Raw genomic sequence first — 22,021 nt, 5'->3', positions numbered from 1 at the left:
ACAAATGGCACACCACTCCTGGCTCTTTCAGGGCAAGCCTGTGGACTACATAACTGTTGGCTGTGCCCATGTGGCTGTTCCCAATGTTGACTTGTTTGCATGTTAGTCTCTCTGTGCTATATGAGACTTGACTTTTCTGCCCATGCTGAAGCCACACTTTCCCAGCGTAAGTGCATGGGACTCACAGACTTTCATGAACATTTGCATCTTCTTTGGAGAAACAAGGCTAAGAGCAAGTGATTAAAATACCAATACAAAAGTAAGGGGTCCAAATTACACATCTGCCATTTTCTGAGCCCAGAGAAGAACCTTGCCTCTGTCCACATTAGTCAAGTGCAGACTGAGGTTATGTAGACCTTGACTGGTATCTTCAGAAAGTGCAGGCTCACTGCAGGAGTAGCTGTATTAGGTGCTGTACTGCACTACTTTTCAGATGTGCTACATATTCATGTGCCACAACATCACAGCCTTTTCACAGGGCAAGGTGGCTCTTAATCCCTCTTGGCCTTGGATTCCCATCTGTAGTGTGAAACTATTAGTGCTTTCTTGCCTCACTGCAGCCCTGTGAGAATAAGTGTTGGTGAGGGGCCCTGATCATTTAGCAATAGAAAGCATTGCTGACAGATTTTATACTGTGTGGCTCTGTGGAACTACTCTGACCCAACTGCTGCCACTGAATTTCGTGGTTTGCAAAATGCTTTTTGCCTAGACATTATCTATGGAGACTTAAGGGTTTAGTGGCAGCCCAGATGTGGACAGGATTGAAGGTGCCCAAGGGTAAGAGTGATATTTCCTGACAGGCACAGGTTTTGAGCACTTTACTGCAATGCTCTGGAGCTTTCTGTCAAACAGGCAGGAAAGAGCCTATGTTTGGCCACAAATCTGCATGTAACCTGGTTTCTGACAGACTATCATACACCAGAGACTTTCAATAAACTCAGGGTGCCAAACCTTCTGGCTAAGGGTCCTAGAATATATTTACAATTTGCCATATTTCTGTAAGCTGCAACTTGAAGGAACTCTTTTGGGACATCAGTCGTTCTTCTCAGCCTTCAGCTCCTAAGCCTGCATGATCCAGACCTTTTTTAATGCTTTTATACAGGCAGAAGCATAATAGTCAGAAAAGGGTGTGCCTAGGCTGCTTCCCCTAAAACAATGCTTGAAAATTCATACAGCACCTTCCCTCCCCAAACTGATCATATTGATGCTCCATCCCTGGAAGTATTCAAGACCAGCTTTAGTGGGGCCCTGAGAAACCTGATCTAGTGGTGCCCTATTTGTCCATTGTGGGAAGGCTGGAATTAGATGATCTTTAAGGTCCCTACTAACCCAAGCCTTTCTATGACTGCGTGATATCTCCTTCCTTGCACTTATCTACTTGGCAGTAACAGGCACATTCAGATCAGCTCTAAATCGAGTATGAAAATCACCTCTGTCCAGCATTAAGATTTGCATCACCTGCAGCTAAGTAGTTTTACATTTATTGCCGAGAAGTCTGGCAGTCCATAATGATGTGCACTTTACTTGCCAGTTCTGAGTCCCTGATGCAGCTTTTGCTCCCTACTCTCTACCTCTGGGCTCTTGTTGGTAACAGCCAGTTGTGATAAGGGCTCCTGAGCTGCACTTCCATTTGTGACAGCCACAGGGGATGATCCTTTCCCATCTCCTGATGGAGCTGACAGCCCCCTTGGCAGGCAGAACTGAGGGCTTCTGGCCATGATGCCTTCTGGCTGGTTTTCCTCAGTAATACCTCCACCCACTGGGAATGTCTGACCCGTGTAGCCCTGCCTCGCATCTGCAGCCCCATCAGGCTATGGCCCCGAGCTCACACCCCTGTAGTTTCCTTCTGGGAAAAGTCAAATGTTTCCCTTAGGACTTCCCAGCCACTCTTTGTACAGTCATTTGTTTGGGTGCCATCCTCCTGTAGTCCAAGCTGTTTCCCTTCAGCTTGTTGTAGTGCCAGATTGTCACACGGTGTCTCAACCACCCTCCTTCACACCTTTTATGTTGTCCTCACCAGGGAGCTCTTCTGAAGTAAGATTTTTGGCCTGCTTCCAAGCAGGGTCTTTCACTTTACTGGATTCTGTCTGTGCCCAGCCAGCAATGAGACAGTGCCAAGGAGTAAGGCTCTTTGAGGAGGTGGAATGTCACAGCTATACCATGTCCCTCCTCCACAAAACTCACATCCTTGGGGCCTGGGCATCCTGCCTACAGCACAGGGACACCGCAGAGCACTGCTTCTCCAACAGACAGGTGAAATCACTGTGATCATATTTTCAATTTTTTTCTCATTAATAATGAGATCTAGATTATAGTTTTTCCTCCCATTAAAGTAAGCTCAAATGGCAATCACTTGTGGATAAGACCTGAAAAAAGCAGCAAATATTTCAAAACAATCACTCATTCACAGAAGAAAAACAGTACATTAAAACACTAACACTATATCCAAAACAAAAACAAAACATGTGAACTGTGAGTCAAAATGAAGGTTATGAATTTTTGAAATGTGTGTTTTTCTACTTAATGAAATGTGACTCATAATACGGGTAGTGTAGATTTACAATGTTCTAAACTATTCATATCCTTTCTCTCAAGTGTTTGGATTTTACAAATGATGTGACAAGTAAATACGTTGCTTAGAAACCATGGTGGGCTTTTGAAACTAATTCTTTTGTTTCTGGGTTTTTAACTTGGCAGGTGTTTGGTGCAGTGGAGTTATCAAACTCCTCTGGGTTACTCTCAGACAGCACCAGTCATTTAAGGAGGTTTCTTAGATAAAGATAAAGCTTAAAAATCCAAGGCTCATGTTATTCCAGCTCCCTGTCTGCATGGCATGCCCTCAATACCTCTTACAGTTTCAGTCACACTGTGTCCAATTCCTGAAACCAAAAACTCTTGTGAACCCCCAGGCTTTCTAGGAAGTATTTTCCATGAAGCTTTGAAACACAGGACAAACTAAGCCAAACAGATGCTGTGGTGAGGTCATGCTGCTTTTAAATAGACACAGAAGTAGTCTGAAATAATTTATAACTCTATCATCTAAGAGTATGATGCTAACCAGGAAATTGAGAAGTGGGAGTACTTATAAACGCCACCCTGATCCCAAACTCCTTCCACAACCCAGAATAGTTGGCATTACTACTAATATGATCTACAGCAGCACATTTAAACATGGTTAACATTTAAATTTAGGTTTCATAAATTACACCCTGCAGAGATGGATAGAGACAGCTCCTATCTCTTTGAGGTATTGTTTCATTTGCAAATTCAAGCAGATGGTGCACGAGCAACTAATGACTCAAAAAATCACCCCTAAAAATAGTCCAGAACAAGGTGTGGATTTATCAGGGAAGGAGGGAACAGAAAATGTTTTACTTCCCCTTCCCATTTCTCAGGCACAGCTCCAGGAGCTCAGTGCATCCAGAGCCATGCAGCACCAAGGACCTCATCCACACCCCATTTTCAAGAATCTCTCCCCATCACCTTCCACAGGGTGGAGTTGAGATGAGGAAATGGATTCAGCACTCCCCACTTTCTCCACATCAAGCATATGTATCCAACAAAAACAAGCAAACAAACAAAAAACCAAAAAAACCCACCAAAAAAAAAACCAACACCCTGAGATATGATATCTTCATTAAATGTACCCTGCACTGCACAGCACAGCCGTGCGTCACCACTGAAACTTTCAGTCTCCCAGTCAGGTGGGTAGTGCTTCATGAAAACTGACTTTTCCAAGCAAATTCTATAAATACTTGTCACTGCTTCCCCATGAGGCCATACCCTGCAATATAGTGTACCTCCACGGGGAAGCCAGCGTTGCTGTCACTCCCCTGTTTGTGATGATGTTGTACTCTGTCTAACCACACTCATACAGACTCTCAGGGAGGCAGAGAGTCCCTTCAGGACGTGCTGTGGGGTTTGAGGAGGGGTGAGGGACTGCGTGGGGGAAACCTGCCATGCAGCCCAATTATGTAAACCACACATTCCTCAGAGCACCGTGCCAGTGCAATGCCTGGCAGAAGGCACTGTTCACAGCCATTCCCAAAGCAATGTTCTTCTGAAGTAATAAATATTAATAATTTCTGGTTAAAGATCCCAGCACAAGTAAAGCTGCAGCTTGAAAAGTCAAATGTTTCTGTATGAAAAGCAGGAGGGCCTCTGGCAATTTGAACAGCTACAGGAAGGTAAGTGTTATTATTTACTGCACATATACAGGCAGAAAATGTATATTAAATCACACTTCACTTGTTTCTGTGAAGCATAAAACTCTCCTTCTGCTACATATCTTGCTCTTTTTTCTTGCTCACACCATGGGTTCTTCCTCATGTCCCTGTCCTCTACTGCTGAATACGCTGGGAAGAAAGCATTCTCCCTCCACTTTTGTCAATAGCAGAGACTGATACCACAGTGTTCTCTAAGTGTTACACTTTAACTGATTTGTTAGACCATGCTTAGTATCTTTGTTTTTTGGCTTGTCTTATCTGTTTATTATGCACTAAAATATAGTTGCTGTTTGGGCTCATGATTCAACCACTTCTGCCATATATTATTTCACTGAAGCATAGCTCTTTTCCCCATTACAAATTCAGCTCTAAATTTGTAAGACCTTGCCTGTGCTTATGTGTTCCCCCCTCCTCTTGTGAAATCCTAAATAAAAATAATGTTTAAAAATAAAGGAAAATATATGATAATTATATACAGTGGGCCAGAAGAAAGAGTTGCACCAGAACCCATTGGGTGAGGCACTGACTACATTAGCCAGATAAAGGAAAGAGGTTCTGAAGTGTATTCTAAGAGAGAAGAAAGCAACCATTCACCTTGGCTCTATCACTTACACAAAGGTGTGTAGGTGAACCTGGTTCTGAGTGAAAGTCTTGCTATGGCAAATAAACCATAAAGTCAAATTCTGTGCTGGCAGAGGGATGATGCAGAATGATTTATTGTAGCTCTTCTAACATTCACAATACTGAGTGAAATGCCAGCATGCTGCTTCATTAACCAGTCATTTTGATTGCATCTCTTTTTTTTTCTTTTTAATTCTAGTAATTTTCTCTTCTTTGCAATTATACTGGATGCCTAAATCCCTCTACATGAATTATGGCTTTCTTTTCGAGGGCGAAACTGGCCACATAAGCTGAATACACACTCTCCCCTGAAGCCAGAACCTGCAGGGAAGGAGCTTGAGCAGCAACCTTAGACTCATCAAAAGATTATCTTTACCTTGCTCCCACAATGAGTTGGTTCCTGTTGGCATCCAGTGCAAGCTGAGAAAAGTCATGCACACCTGGATAGGTGAAATTCGACACCCAGGGCTTCAGATCTGCAATGAAAACAGAAAGTAGAAAACAGTAAATCTGCTCCAGAAGCAGTAAGTTCACCTGGACATCCACTAATGGATTTCATACTGAGTTATCTGTCAGGGGAAGGCTAATTAATAACTTCTTTAAAGTGTTTATATTTATTCTGATTCAAAAAACCCACACATAAACACAAAGCTGTCTCAGCAGTTATTTTCACATCCACAATGGAGTGTCAGCATTGGTTTCAGAGACAACAGCACCTCAATTTTACTAAGTTAAAACTGAGGAAACATCTTCAGTGTCAGGATTAAGTGGTGTAAAGGGATGAGGCTGCCTACCATAACATTCCCCAGCCTTGCCTTCTGTGCTAATCAAAGGGAGACTGCTGCCTGCCAGAAAGAGAAGGTTGTGCCAACTGATGAAGAACCAAGTTAGAGAACTGGTGATCTGCATTCAAGACCTGGCTGCTTCAATGACAGATTTTGCCTTCTCTTTCAGGTCTTAGGTTTTCTTCTATGTTTCACTTCACCTAGCATTTCACAGCCTATCAGCTAAATCCTTCCTTTATTTTTGGATGGTGGGATGTTGGGTGTCATCACAGCATCTTTGTGGCTGAGCAATTGCACAGGCTTGAGACTGGCTTTATCAACTGCCATGGATTTGGCCATCTAGGCAACTGTCCAAAATGCAATCACACAGGTTAAATGCAAAGCAATAGATCTGGCCATGCGTTGCTCGGAGAGATAAAGCTCTTCCAGAAGTTACATCTGTTAACATCAACTGAGTAATCTAGGGCAGGAAGTCCTGTTGTTAAAAAATATATACGTGTTTTAAAAGAAAAAAGGTAAATTACTATTTTAGTGTACCCTCCCTCAGGCGTGATGCTAGGGCATTCACAGCATCTCATCTTTCAATACCACCACCAACTTTGACCTTGTGTATATTACAGATCACAGAATTTCAGTCTCTCACCTTACACCTTTATTGCACAAAATAACAGAATAGATTTAAATATATCTTTTATAAAGTTGTCCAGCTTTCCTGTGAGGACTTCTCTTGAGAATTTATTTACTCTGGCTGTAAAATACATGGAGAATACCAAATACTCAGGGAGCAAGGCACAGATGAGACCAAATCAGTATGACTGTAATTCCCCTGTGACCTGTAGACAAGTAGCCCTGCCTTATTCAAGGACTGGTTGTTGAAGATCCAGGAGGCTCAGCATGGAAGGTAATATCTTCTGGTCTCATGCCAACCGGACACCAGTACACAGGCCAATGACCTGATGACTCATAACAGTAATGACGTAGCTCAGACCAGTTCAAAAGAGCTCAGAAAAAAACATGTTCCACTGCCATTTTATATCCCAAAGATAAATTGAGAAGTCTCACTGAAGGCAGTCAGGTTCAAACACTTTGTTGCAGGCATTAGTTTCTCTTTCCACAGGGGCGAGAGGACAATGCTGATGAGGAATCTCACTAAGGCCTGTGGTGTCTTGGCACGCTTCACAGGATTACAGATGTGCAATGGTTTGAAACCTTTGACGTAGAGATATTTGTTGAGCAATTTCAAGTCCTTTCTTCCATCCAGGGATGGATGAACTTCAATCAAGCCCTTAAGTTATTGAAACCTTAAGAAAACACATATAAAAAGTCCCTGAAGTCTACATGTCCTGCCTCTCTTTCCAAAGCAGGACATTGTCATGGAGCTTCTGCCTTTGCCCCGAACACCACATGTTTCAAAACAGCTCCTATAGTCCCTCACCACAGAGCTGGACACAATCTAGTCTGGCCCCATGCCCGGCCTAACTGGACACTGCCAGGGCCCCTCCGACAGAGAACCTCCATCCTCACAATAATAAAAACCCTGCTGCTGGGGCTGGAGGGTTTCAGCCCTTTTCAGCATTCCTGTCACACTGTGTAACCACACACAACACATGTACCTCCTCTGCTCTTCCAAAAGGCATGAGTTAAGGAATAACTCCTCTAACCTTCAAGCATGCTCCTACACTCCTCTGGGACCCTTAATGATGTACTAGCACCAGGGAGGCACTGCAGTTTCACCTCTGGCATTCTCCTAATGGGACTTGAACTTCTTTTTCTGTAGCTCTTTAGCTGCAGAGACATTTCTGAGCCAAACAGCAGAACCAGCAACAATAACACCTTTCAGGCAGGTTAGCTGGCTGACGTGCTGCAGATCTTCTGGCATTTCTGTTGGTGATGCGGGTAGGATTAGAGAATTGCTATATAATTATTATACCTTTTAAGGATCCTGCTTTTAGGCCATAATTTCTCTTGTCATTTTACCTCTTCTTTTACTGACTCTTTCCTACTAACTAGCCCACTATTAGAGTGCAGTGGCAGGAAGAGTATTTCTTCATCTGCTGCTCTAAGCAAAAGCTCATCACTTCAGAGAGGTACACTCATCAGTGCTTCCTTTTAATGGCAAGCTCTGACAAACTACAGGTAAAAATAATTTTTTAAAAAAATTAAAGGCAGTTGTTTGCTTGAATCTTTCCAAGTTGGCTCAAATGCCAATCAAGCCCAAGAAATAATAGGCAGTGTCTTGATTTCTATTAGTACTGCAGGTGGTACAACTTATAAAGAAACCCTTCCCAGTTATTAAATTAACGGCTGAAAGGCATGCATCCTCATAGCAAAATTAAGCTTTTATAGGCATGTAGTTGGAGATTATTAAACCCAGCATGGTCCCACATAACAATGTATAAATGCAAGTCATCAGAATTAATGCCAAATGGCACATTTTCCTTCTAAAACTTTTTTCTTCCTGTTAAGAGGGAATGCAACTGCAACCAAGAATCAGGACATGGGTCTTTTTTCATTCAACACATTCAAATCTATTGCTCAGACCACAGGCATCTCTAAAAATATTTTCAGCTTCACTCTGAAACTAACTCAATACTTCAAGGTAAATGCTGCCCTAGGTCCACCCCATATTAGCTGAAGTTTACACATATGGACCCAATGAACTCCAAAGAGTGCTTGTATTTGACCTTCTTCTGAAGGCTGATTTTTCCAATGCTGACTCTTTAATTTGGCTGGAAACCTTCAGTGCTGGGGTATGTTTACATTTGAAAAAGTATCTGTTTTAAAACAGTATGAAAAATTAAAAACCAAGGCTCTGGCTTTGCATGTCGGCAGCAGGAGGCGGAAAACTTGGACCCACATGGCTTAGGGGCAAAATGTTCTTCAAGGCCTCCTTTGTGCTTCTCGTCTCTAAACATTTCCAGGGGGCTAAAGATCCGTGCTCTCACTTCCTCCACATGAAAACCAATGAACAAAAGTTTAACAGTTTCCAACACCATCCATATCCAGATATCCGAGTCAGCTCTAAAGCTCTGCGAGTCCCTCTACAGCTCAAGGTGGCTCAGGTATCCAGCTGCAAAGAAGACAAAGTTTTGAAGGAAATGTAAGTCTGCAGGCACAGTGGTCTTCAGCTATTATGCAAACCTAAGGCAAGGTGAAAAGAGGCCCTCTGCCATTTCAGAGGTGGTCCCTGCAGCCTCCAGCACACTGCTCTGCTCTGACTTTCTGAGAACACAGGGCTGGAACCAGGATTGCTCAGCTGCACAAAGGACAGCAAGACAATTTGCAGGAGCTGGGTTTAAGGGCCTGATCCAGAAGCTTTGCGAATCACTGGCAGTTTTCCACTAAGTTTGGTGGGTTTTGGATCACCTTCTACCACCTTCTGGTAATACTTGAGTCTTCATCTCCTCAAAAGCAACCTCACCCTTACTCTACGTGTTTTGGAGGAAGGAAGTATGTAAACACTGAGCTAAGGCTTCCCTATCTGAAGGACAGCATTCACTGCTTCATCTCACTTAAGCCACTTGTTGCTCCCATCCCCAGCAAGCTGTAACAGCTTTGAGTGTCCAGCACACATGAGCAGGGCACAAGAGCAGCGAAGTTAAATGCCCATGCCTTGAAAGTGCAAAGCCATTGTGGGTGCATGGAGTATGGCTACCCACAGTGCTATTCAAAAACAGCTCTTGCAAAATAATTCTCAGCAAGGATTTTCTATTTGAAGCAAAAGAAATGAAACTGAACAGGACTAAGGATTCTTTGTGTAAAATGAAGGTATACCCACAAGCACAGATGAACCATGCTCCTATCCTAGGACTGCACAGAAAAGCTTCAAAGAGATCATAAAAAGACCTTATGAGAGATAAATTCAGAGGGTCTCCATTCCAGAAAAGATAACCTGAATCCCATACCTTATGTAAGGCTCTGTAAAACAGGCTGATTCAATGGTAAAAGTTTTGCAATGAAGTAGAGCATACACAGCACTTTGGATCTGTCAGATTCAATGGCAATAAAGTACCTGTTCTGCAGATACTCAGACCTACTTTTGTGCAGTGCTAACTTGAGCACACGTTGAATGCTTCCCTTACTGCCTCAGCATGGTCTCTTCTAAGTTCTCTCAACTCACCTTACGAGTTCAGGACATGCTTAATTACTGTGTGTGAGTATTGGAGCACTCCTGGCAAGGCTCAGATGACAGCCATGGCTCCTGTAACTTGTACAATATCCCCTTTTGGTTTGCTTCAGCCTTGGCATAGTGATTAAACCACTCAGTTGTATTTCAGACCACCCACTAGGCTGGAGGACTCTCAGGATTGGATTTGAACCATGACAAGAGATGCAAATCATACTGAAAAACAAGGAAAGGCCTCAGGCTCCCTTCTTGGTACAGACTGATGAAATGTCCCCTTTTCTGAATCAGACCTACCATCTCAGACCATCTTCTTCTTCAATTATCCTAGTATTCTGAGATTTTCCATGAAGTAGACAGTTTCCTGCTGAACTGGGGCCACAGGTTCCATTGTGTGTAGGCCCCTGACCAGACCCATCAGAGACAAGGCAAACAAGGCTGTAACCAAAGCTGAGAAAGCTAATGATTACCCAGCCATGCTATCACCTGGCCTCTCAAATGCTGCAAGTGTGGACATTTCCAAGAATGCATAGATGTTACAATGAAATTACAACATTATCTTTATTGGACTGACAATGAATCATATTTTAATATCAGCTTCATTTGAAATTTTTGCTCTCAGTTGTAGGTCACACCACAGGTTAGTGCAATATACTTTGGACATTAACTTTTACTCCCACTCCATGCTGAGTTTTAAGAGTAGCCTCCACAATGCAAAACCACGCTACAATTTAGCAAATTTATCAAGGGAGGCAGAAATCTTTTGCTGCACGGGCAGAGCTGAGCAAACAAATGTGTCAGCACTCAGAGCTCAACTTTACTTATGAGTCCAAAAACTCAATCTGGCTTTACCCCAGAAGTCCTCCTACACTTACATATCACCCTGCTGTCTTGTCTTCCCATCATCACCTTCACCTCGTTGCTGGTATTCTTTCTTTCTTTAAACTTGATCAATTGAAATCTTTAATTGTACATTAAATATGTCCTCACCCCAACTGCTGCAATTTCCAATGTCATTGTCTTCTCAAATCTGATCTCCACTCACAGCTCTGAGGACTTAGAAGGCAGTTCACAGAATACATGCCCTCCTACAAAATGGGCCAAAGCAGCAGCTTCCTTCTCTCTCCCCTCAATACCTAAACCCAACTCACATGTTCTTCCAGCTCAGTTTCATAGTTTCTTTCAGTTTACCCTTCTGTCTCCATATTCACCTCTCCTCCCATTCCTGCTTTATTTCCTAGCAGTCTTCACCTTCTAGACATGTTTCTACCTCATTTCCTGCCCACTCAAACAATTTTTCCTGTCTTAACCAACTACAAAGCCCCTTCTCAGATGAAAGAACAATGAACTAACCCATGAGTGGCTTGTGAGTCACTGTGATAGCAGCTTGCAGTGAGCCATTCCTCTTCCAAGAGATCCAAGAAGCAAGAGTTGCTAATGTCCCTCTCCAAACTGCCCCAGAATATGTGGATAGGAGATGACTGGAAAAATAAAGATTAAGTCTTTTTCTCTTGGTCTTATAAAAGGAGGATTAGTCCTATCCTTCAGCTACCAAGGAATAGAACAGCACAGAAGAAAAGCCTCTGTTTTTTATCATCCTGAAAGAAAAAAATCCCCAAACCAAGGACTCAGGTCTTGCCTCCACAGAGCCATAGGAATCACAATAAGCATAGTAACATTTAAAGATCTGGCTGATTTTATGCCTCTTCCCTTAATGTCTACAGCTTCTCTCTGAACTGATCTTGCTGAGCTTCTTCCGTCCCAAGAGAGAAGTGACAGCTGGAGATGTAGGCATGGTCCCAAGAGACCAATAGCACTAACACAGGAGCCCTCTGTCTTGATCAAATCATGAAACTGTTTAATGTCTCAGTGGTTCCAGTTGTTAAATGGGTTTAGGGATACCACTGGTGCATCAAGGCGTAATTATCTGTAACATATGTGATGTACAGGAAGCACTAAGTATTGCATACTAAGCATTTTGACTCTTTATTTCCTAAATTTTAATTGTTTCTTCAAAACAAATATTGCAAAATTTTTTCAATATGAAGAATAAAGAACTTCGGCCAAACCCATTTTTTGCAAAAGTACAGTTATAACTGATTGTTTATTTACTTTTTTATTATTAATATGGAGCAGCTGGCAAAACACACCAATATATGAGGAAGAATTCAGGGATTCAATCCCAGATAAAGCAAACACTAAATAATAAGTATGAACTAGTGCTCAGTTCCAGTATGGGTCAGTATGCTGGAAAGTTGTCCTGGGACCACCTCAAGGAAGGATTTTGAAGGACTGCAATTCACGTTCCAAATTTGGCACATTTCTACAGTATGCAGCAGTTCTGTTCCATCAGAGAGGTCAGTCTCATCCCTCTTCATTTCACTTGGGTTCCTAATTTGCACATGGTGAAGAGTGGGCAGAAGTTCCATCCAGACCTGACCTGGGCAAAGCTGGGAGACTTCCAGAAGCCAGGAGACTTTCACTTGGTAAATCCCTAGGCCTCAGGCTGGGGATTGGGAAAGAAGTTCTGTAACTCAAGAGAGGCTTTTCCCTCTTCAGCATGGGTCCTATAGCTCAGGCCCACCAAGACCTCAATCCCCAGCTAACATAAAATCATTTAGGTTAGAAAAGACCTCTAAGATCATCAAGTCCAGCTATCAAGTTCATTAACTCAGCACTGCCAAGTCCACCACTGAACCACATCCCTAAGGACCCCATCTACTCTCCTGTTAAATACCTCCAGGGAGGGTGACTCAAATGCACCATATCAGGTTCTCCTTGGCCACGGCCAATAAAAAGCAAGAGGGGATGCCACAGTGCTGCAGGAGTGGTGGATATGGATGTGTGTCCATGAGACATAAGCATGTTCATTTGCCCCACCTGAGATTTACAGGACCAAAGGCATGTGTCTACATAGCACAGGACTTTATGGAAAGATTTGGCTTTCCTCAGCTGGCTGTCAGCTGGGACAAACACCGCCCTGACACCTCCTCCCCTCCTCAAGAGCCTTGCCTGCAACCCCACACAGCTCTGCAGTGTCGTGTGGCCACAGCCCTGCACCCCACCACCAGCTGGTGAAACTTGGCTGAGCAGTGCCACACACAGCCCCACTGTGAGCAAACCCAAAGATTTCTTGTTCTCCTGAGGATGTTGCAGAGTGTTTAAGTATTGTGATCTGTTGTTTACTGAGACAAGCCCTGCAGCTGTCACACAATCTCCCTCACTGGGAAAGATAAAGTGAGTGCTCATGCATCACTTGCAGCTTCCTAGGACATTCTGATCAGTATAATCCCTCTCTTCTGACAAGAAAGCAAGCTGCATCCTGGCCTCTACAACCACTGCAGTCTGATGGGAAAAAAAACCCAGCACCCCTTTTTATCATTCAAGGATCCTTCAGTCTGCCTCCTCCACACTTGGAGGCAATTTTTTTCACTATCCTTACAGTTACATGTCTAAATCAGCCACTTGTGCCATCAGGGGTGGTGCAATATTCAGGACAACCATTTTCACTACTGAGAAGGTAGGAGAGGGCAGAGAAAGCAGGGCTAAGCTCTCCTTGATTTTTCCTGCAGGTAACCAGATCTGCCACAGAAGCAGAAGTGTCTGATTGTGGTGAACATCTGAAGCAGAAGGTGATCCTCTTTGCTGGCTAACCAAAGACTGAGCTGGAGATGCCCAGTGTAATGCACAGTTTGTGCTGTGTAGCTGCCAGGCCTACAAGGACTCCTGTCTTCTGCAGACAAAGCTCCCACCATGAGGCAGTTACAGCAAAGAAGGAGAGCACAGGCTGTAAATTCCTGAAATTTGAAATTAGGTTGTTCTCATAAGAATCAGTGTTTTAAATTGGAAACTGGATAATAATAAACAACCCCACTGACTTCAAGAAAAGTACATGTTCAGAACCTGACTGAGCTGAGACTATCTGTGGGCTTTCCACAGACAGTATGATAAAACAAGAACGTATGATAAAACAAGAAATTTTTTTATGAGATTGCTAGTACCAAAGTGAACTGTATCAAAGCGTAATGCCATCCTTGAATGGAAGGTTTTAGGACAATGTGATACATTAACACTCACCAAAAGCAGATGTGCTACATAAATGAGGTCTGCTGTACCACTGCTGTATCACAAACTTGTTCAGTTAGGGAACTATATTAAGTAAGATTTGAAATTGAAAATGAGGTCTCTCCAAGGGATGTCTTTGTTTGCACTGAACCACATAAAAAGAAGATAAGCACTTCACTTTAGATTTTCACCCTGTTCCCTTTCTCTGATGTGTGCCTGAGACCCAAAAAAAAAGGCTGCCCATTTCTATGTCCTAGATACAGCCCCTGTGCCAAAGACAGAACCATGCACATGCTGCTGTTAGCCTCAGTTACACCAGTGGTACCTCTGGAAAACACCAATCAGCTACTCTGTTGCTACATGAGTTTTCACAGCCTTGGTCCATGCAGAATGGTGACCTGAGTGCCTGTTCCTCCTCACAGTGAGTCTACCTCACTCAGTCCTGCTGCTGAGGATTCCCCCTCTCATCAACACCACCACTCATGGTCACAGGCTGCTCCTTCACTTGAGCTGTTGTACCTCTAAAGTTTTACCTTCCCTCACTCCCATATGTTATTTGATCACTTTACTTCCCGAAGCTTCACTGCAAACTCTTCTCTCCTGCTTGTCATGATTAATTCCATCTAATGCATTTTGTGAATGAAGGGTATTCTTTCAACCCTCCCTTTCTTCCTGAGGTCCCAAAAAACAGCACGCTGAGTAATTTTTTCAATCAAATCTCATTTCTATTATTTGTGAAGCACCTTGGATACCATTAATGAGGAAGTCTTAAAGAACTAGCATCATTACTGTTACAATTATTATTTTGGAATGAAAAATATATTGTTTCCCTAACTACTGTATATTTATGGCTTCATCAATTATAATTTTCAAACAACTTCTAAATCAAATCTAAAGAAGAAAATTTCCATTTGTGACAGTTCTATTTTTCAGGATTAAAAAGAAAATTGCTACAAGCCTTGCTTAATGAAAAAAATCCATACTGAAATGCACTGAAGGTCAAATATTCTGAAGCACCCACAGGATGCCACCAGTTTCCAGCTGAAACTCCATCATTAACTGCTGTTTGGACTCCCTGCATGGAGAACCAAGAGCAGCAAGGGTATGAGCTAGAAGAAAATTCTCCCATAATGTATTGTGCCTTCCCTTAATGCTTACATAGATACACTTCTAATACTTCACCTCACAATCTTCATCCTTGGTTAACTAAGATTTTGGGTTGGATTGTCAAAATCTCACTTGCTCAAGAAAAGTGTATATCTTGACCAGAATTTCCTATGGGGCTTTCCCAGCTGGCCTTTGGAGTTGATGAATGCTAATGTGTTTTTTTCCCATTAGTATACAGTAAAGGGAATAATGTATTAGTGACCAATTCTACAATAGTGGGAGTGTTTGGTGAAATGTTAAGAACTTTCTAAACAAATAAATCATACCTTATTATCCTTCAGCCCACAAAGTTAAAATAGCTTTTGCTTTCAATACAAGAAAGCATTTAGCTGCTCCCCACAGGTTTCAGTGTTTGAAGCTGGACACATTTCAATAAAATGTTGTTCAAAAAAATATTGAGAAAATGCAAGCTACATTCAAGTCACCTGAATCACATTTATCTGGTAGGAGGTAATAATTACAGACACTCTGAAGTAAACCCCCAGATTTAAACACTCTCAAACAAAATAATTTTCAAAACCTGAGGCAACAGACAGAGCAAATTGTCTGCATCTAGGAGAGATTGAAGATCAGACAATGGATCACACGTTGTACATTGAGAACTCACACCAGTCAAGATGCTACAATCTGCAAAGCCGGGATTTGCAGTCCTGAGAAAATCTAAGCTATTTGACCAAGTCCACCTCTGTCCTGTGCCTCAATATGGGATCAGCTGAAGTGTTTTTATGGATGAAGACAGGCTGCAATGATGTTCTTCCAGCTTACAGTAGCTGCTATGACCCAGGGGAAAAAGCCCTGAGAGACAGAACAGAGGAAAAACCTGGGAAGTTATCATACATTTTCCTGAGCATACTGATTTAATGGATTAAATTAATGAAAAATAAATAATGGAAGGAACTGCAAGTGGAAACCTGTCTACACCCATTTCCAGTGAAGTTGTGAACATCCAAATGATTAATGTAGCACAGATACCTTTGCAAAGTTTTAGGAACATCCTTGGTAAATGAGATGAAGCCAAACACTCTGCAGCCATTACAAACATGAGTGCACATCCCTCATGGCTCTAGCTCTTGAAATAACAAAACTTATATAGTATTGGCATGGAAGGTGTTTCTGGTTTTCCCAAAAGGCACATTACAAAGGAGCTCCAAATGTCTTTAAGGAATAGCAAAGATGCTTTATATCCAAGAAGGAGCTGTACAACAATGAAGTATACTGCTGGCAACCAGGACAGGGCTGCAAATGCAGGCACTGATCTCTTGGTAGTAAAACCCAGAGAGAAAAAATGAGAAATATGAACATGATTGACAAGAAGTAGAAATAAATTCTCTGGTGTTTGGTTTACCAGAATGGACCACAGGGGAGCTGTGATGGGATGACAAACTGTTTTGTGAAATGGGACTTGGATGCATGTGTACAGAGATGTATAAATAGAAAGGGATGCACTAAGAATACGCTTGACTTGTTTTACTAAATTCTCAACTCAATGAAAAACAAACAAGCATGCAACATTTCTAATGTCAACTAACAGTCAAATAGTTAGTAAGACACCAGAAACAGCCTCCTAACAGCCACTAACAGTCAAATAGTTAGTAAGACACAAGAAACAGCCTCCTGGGAAGTTGAAGATAATTTTCTTATTGATCTAACAAGGGAAATCAAACTTTAACTGGATTTTCTATAAGCACAGAGTAGAACAATCTAATTATGAATAGCCCATACTGAGTATGTTATTATTGTACAATGGGCACCATTTATAAGCCCCAGGGAAACTGGGTCACCGTTGTGATAGTTTGGTACTGTGCAAACACACAGAACAGTGCTTGCAGGACAAAATTCCTGCTGTGTCCCTCAGGATCTTCATACAGGCTGCAAGGATGAACCATTCAGCTCATGGCTCCTCCCCAGCCCACATCTCTCCTGGCAGAGCAAATGTTATCTTTAGCATTTAAAGTATGTACATCTAGAACCAGAATGAATGCCCCTCAACTTGTCTAGGCCATTTTCTCTATGTCACATGTAATGGCACAAATCCTTTTGGGAATGGAGTCTGTAAAGAAATAGGCATTTATTCAGGTCTGAACACAGCTAAAGGAAAAGCATTTTATATACATAATTTCTTTTCTGCTTAAATCAGTAGGACATGTACTGGGTTCTATCTTTCTTACCCACTTTCACAGCAAGACAAAGAGATACAAAGCCAATCAAACAGATGATTGGCTAGTGTGGATGAAATACAATAATAACATAAAAATACAGAATTTCTCAGGAAATAAGGGGAAAGTAGGCAGAAAGAAGTTTTACTTGGATTCTTCTGCAACAAGGATATTACCCAGTCAACTTGATGTTAAGAATATTATCTAGGGGTAAAGTATAATAAAAAGAGACTGAGCACAAGCAAAGTGTAAACTGAAGACTAGAAAGCACAAACCATGGTATGGTATCACATTTGTCTGGTGAAGGGAAGCCTGGTTAGCAAGGTTGTGAAAAAGAAGTTATTCAACCCCTTTGTAACATAAACTGTTTTGTTAGCCTATTCATTCTGTCAGTAAATTAATGTATGACTGAATGGTCAGAGGCCTTATTATTATTGTGGCCCATCCACAGAAAATTGCTGGTGTAACATAATCCCTGGCAGCAGGAGCATCACAAGGGCTCTGCTGGGGTCACTCTTTCAGTTATTACACACTCCCATTGTGTACCAGGTTGTGATTCATGAGTTGATGCATCTGGAGACTCAGAGAAAGCCCCTGAGCCAAACTGTTAAGCACAAACATCCTCAGGGCAATCTGGGAACACCACATAAAATTTAGATTCCCCTACTTGTCTACCACTGCAGCCTAAACCTGTGTGTGCTGGCATCAGAACAGGGTATGGCTTTAAGAGAAATCAGATTATGAACTGAGATGTGGTTTTGGACATGTGAGCCCTCTTCCCCAGGCCTTATGTGCACTGTAATTCCTACAGTGTATTTTCCAGCTGAGCTTTGCAGCAGAAAATACAAGATTAAACTGTATCATGAACAATAATAAGGAAACAGGTGCTATGGAAAAACATAACTCTGAATCTAACTTGGGTTTAATAATCTCAAGCGGTAATCTGCATAATTTTCTTGATGCATCTGCAATTTCAATCTTTCTTTCTTTTGCACAATTGTCAGGTTTTAATTAACTGACCAGATTTTGCCCTTTCTCATTGAAGAAAGGAAGGGAACAAGAATAGTGAAAGAAGAGGGCAGATTTTATTTTCCTGTGAAATATTCATGTCTTATTAAAACAAAGCAAACTGGCAGATTATGAGTGTGTTTACACAGCCATCAATTCTGAAGAGTAGCACTCATATTGAGTGCCAAGAAATGCCCACCAGTTCCTCAACTTCAGGAGCTGGGGCTTTTAATATTCCCTACAGAATAATTTAAATCAGTGCAGGATTGCACAGACACATCCTCTGTAAACTCAAATTTTGGTTCTTCTGGTTAATAGAGCAACACTTTTTCCTCTTTTCTGTACCTATAATATTCTCATTATTTTTTTATCTATGGAATTGAATTTCACTGTTTTTTAACAGCAAGGACTTCTCCTTTTGGCCCTCCCCAGTTAAAGTAGATGGTTAGATTTATTTAGCAATTAAAATCAAGGTTTATTTACCAGACCAAGGTTAGAGCCAGTGCCATATCATGTAGGCTTAAAGATTCTGCTAATTTATTTTAATCCACTTAAACCTTTAAGACATGGATAATGGAAAACAGACAAGAAATCTCTTAAACTTTCCAAATTAAGAGACAAGAGTTTCCTCCTCTGTGAAGAATAGTAAAGCTCTTTAGAAGAACCCTGAAAGGTCAGTAAGGAAGCCTTTGACTACTTTCTTCCTGGAAACCCTATCTCAAAGGTCACAAAACCACAACTAAATTGCCTTTAGCAAAGAACCTAACTAGAGACACATTGCAAGGTACTCAATTGCCTTTAGCAAAGAATGTAACTGGAGATGCATTGCAAAGTCTTAAATGGGAACCAAAATCGATATTCCAACATTTCAGAGGAAACCATTTTTAGCAAGGAGACTCAGCAGCTGCTGATGCTGGCACGCTGAGTTGAACACACTAGACTGGAGTGAATTTTCAAATAATAGTGGTACCAATAGAAAGATCTAGCTGTTGTGTGGATAAATGGACAGATTATCCAGACAACAATTGAGGAGTACATGACATGTACATTCATGGAAAATCTGAGTGGATAAGGACAAGAGAAATCCCACACTTCAAAAGAACAGGAAAAGAATTGGCCATTGCAACACAAAGGCCTCCTCTCACATTCAAGTTAAATGCCCAGATGGAGGACAGAAAAACTACTAGCCCAGGTGACAAATACATAACAAAACCAAACCAGGAATGCTACAAACAAAAGCACAGCCATTCCCTACAATTTTCAGTCAACTAATTTCTCTTGCATTCAAGCATGTCCAAATTCTCTATCACATTTCACTTATCAAATGTCTGGCTCAAGCAAGCCAGGTGAGGCATTACTGAAACCAGTTAGAGAACAGGATACTGAAACACAGTTTCAGCATGGCACAAGATTACAGGGAGCCTCTAACAGAGTAGAAAATTGAGATTCTTAGACCAGTAGTCCCAAAACGGCCTGAATTAAGTGACTGCTGTGAAACCTCAGAATTAAAACACTGTGAAGCATCAAAGGGAAAATGATTCGTCAGGCCACTTCCTCTGGCCTGTGGATCAGACTTGTAAGGAAAAACAACACAGACTAAACCTAAATGGATCATCCAATTGGAATCTGGAACAGGAACAGAAGCTCTTACCTTCAAAAGCAATTGTGGGGTGCTCTTTCCTAACACATTGCTGATGTTCAGCTTCAGTGTATTCAGGTACATTCTGTGATGCTGAGAGATGAAAAGCAAGAAGAAAAAGGCTTGGCAATGACAGGGAAATGGCCTTTAATCTTGAAACAATCATGACTGAAGGGCAGCTGCAGATCTAGCTTCCAAGATAGGCCCACGGAGGATACCTGAAATACAAATAATTCCTCTTTCAGAAATGTTCCACTTTCAGAAAGGCAAATGCTTATCCAGCGCATATAACATGGGGAAGGGTAGAGTTCCCCTTTCCTACCAACCCCACTTGTGCTTAAGTATGTAAGGTAATATTCCACAAACAGCACCAAAAAAACAAACCAAAAGAACAACAGAATACAAAAATCAAAAAACCTACCCCAGTTTACAACTGTAAAGGGAAGTGCACAGCTCCCTAAATATCTATATCTGTGTACCCTTAGGGTGCGTGCCTTATAAATCACCTGGTGTGCAATGACTGGCACTGACAACATGAAATTTCAAATATCCGAGGTGTAAATGTTTCCCCCAATGTGGACACTTCTCTCTTCAATTTCATAATGTGTCCATAGAAAATTCCATGCTAAATTCAAGAGATTGCTAACAAAAGGCCAACATCAGTCACCATAAAAACTGTTCTAACATGTGACTCATACATCTGACCACTGCTGCTTTACATGTCTTGAACAAAACAAACCAGTATAAAGGTCTTGTCAGGAAAGTGCTAATTAAGGTCACATAAAAATTAGAATAATCTGAAGGAGAAGATGGTGAGAAGAGAACTGATTGTCTTCATTATTCTGGAATGCTATAGCTCCCAGTCACAAGAGCTGAGGCACAGCTAAAGAGGAGGAGCATTTACTCTCAGGTGAGGAGACAGAAAAGTCATACCTTCTCTACATGAGCATTTTTAACAACAGTAGCAGTAAAGGCACAGCTCTAAAAATTCCCCCAGGCCTACCAGGCCTGAGGCAGAGGATGGAGGATTAATTAGCCCATGCCACAGGCTCCCCAAGATGATGCTGCAGCTTAAGAAAATCTGCATTGCCAAATTTAATCTTATTGATGTTCATAGTATATTTTCCTATGTAACTTTGTTCATTTATTGCAAGCACATGTTTTCAGACAAATAGAGTCTCCTACCTTTAAATCTTATCTAGTGATAAAGCTGATTCTGATTAAATTCACACATAATGAGATTTTCAATTCCTGCAGGTGTAATTCATAAAGTCAACAGCTGCAATATCTGATACCTCTATATTTTTGTTTGGCATCTCTAACACTTTCAGTGTTTTAGAGATGACCTGAAATGGGCAGGCCGATGGCAGGTAATATGAGGCACTGATGCACAATGACAGGCTTGTGGCATGGAGCAAACTCCAATATAGAGAACAATATTGTGACATTAAGGAGCTGGAAGAAACTTTTAAAGGTCTTCAGGCATCACAAGAGCAATAAGGGACTGCTTACACCAGAAATGGGAGACAGTTGGTTTGAAAAATGGATCCTGTGTTTTATTCTTAACTGTATTTCTCTGTGATTTTAAACATGCATAAAGATGAGTTGCCAGTGCATCCATTCTGCACATCCTCAGCAGTAGCTCCATAGCTCTGACTGAAAACAGCATTGGCATTCAGAGCTCGGGGTAGTTCTAGGGACTTGGTTTCCCAACCAGTGTGAGCGAGACATTACAACATTTCACATTTTTTCCATCCCCATATACATGCAGATTTTATGCAGTGATATATAAAATCCCTTTCCAGCTCTCCAAAAGAGGTTCTACAGCACTTTACTACAGAGGGTGACTGTTTTTAAAAACACAGCAAATATAATGTTAAATTAAGAAATGGGACTGGCAGAAGGAAGAGATGTGAAATCATTTAAAGTTAAGGCCAGCCCATCATTTAGTCATTAAGAACAAGCATACTGCAGGGTGTACACCACTGAGTACTGTGGCACCTCACATGATGGACATGTTGTACGAACCACACTGTAATACAAATTATTGATGATGAAACTTCACATTATATTTTCAGCCACTGGATTAAATGATCCTTTCTTTTCCAGTAAAGATGCAGAAATGAAGCACAGCACAGAGATGTGAAGGCCAGGTAGATGCATTTGTATGGTTTTCAGATACACTTAAAGTCAAAGCCAAACTTTCCTTAGATAGGAGATGGTTGTTGTGG

The 22,021-nt window shown here is 41.6% G+C and overlaps 1 protein-coding gene across 13 annotated transcripts in view; it reads right to left on the bottom strand.

The window, feature by feature from the left end:
* Nucleotides 1-22,021, bottom strand: part of SEMA5B (semaphorin 5B) — a 269,934-nt gene that overhangs the window by 114,892 nt on the left and 133,021 nt on the right. For all 13 annotated transcript variants that reach the window (XM_077784940.2, XM_085584195.1, XM_021526078.3 and 10 more), the window contains 2 exons: nucleotides 19,803-20,008; nucleotides 5,224-5,323 (listed from right to left, as the gene is read on the bottom strand). In XM_077784940.2, coding sequence (XP_077641066.1) covers nucleotides 5,224-5,323; nucleotides 19,803-19,956 — 254 coding nt within the window. In that variant the 5' untranslated portion in view covers nucleotides 19,957-20,008. The remainder of the gene's footprint in view (nucleotides 1-5,223; nucleotides 5,324-19,802; nucleotides 20,009-22,021) is intronic.

The sequence above is a fragment of the Lonchura striata genome, chromosome 7 (assembly GCF_050655825.1).
Source record: "Lonchura striata isolate lonStrDom1 chromosome 7, ASM5065582v1, whole genome shotgun sequence".
Classification (NCBI taxonomy): Eukaryota; Metazoa; Chordata; class Aves; order Passeriformes; family Estrildidae; genus Lonchura; species Lonchura striata.
The sequence above is the reverse complement of the archived record's forward strand: the minus strand, read 5'-3'. Positions and strand labels throughout refer to the sequence as shown.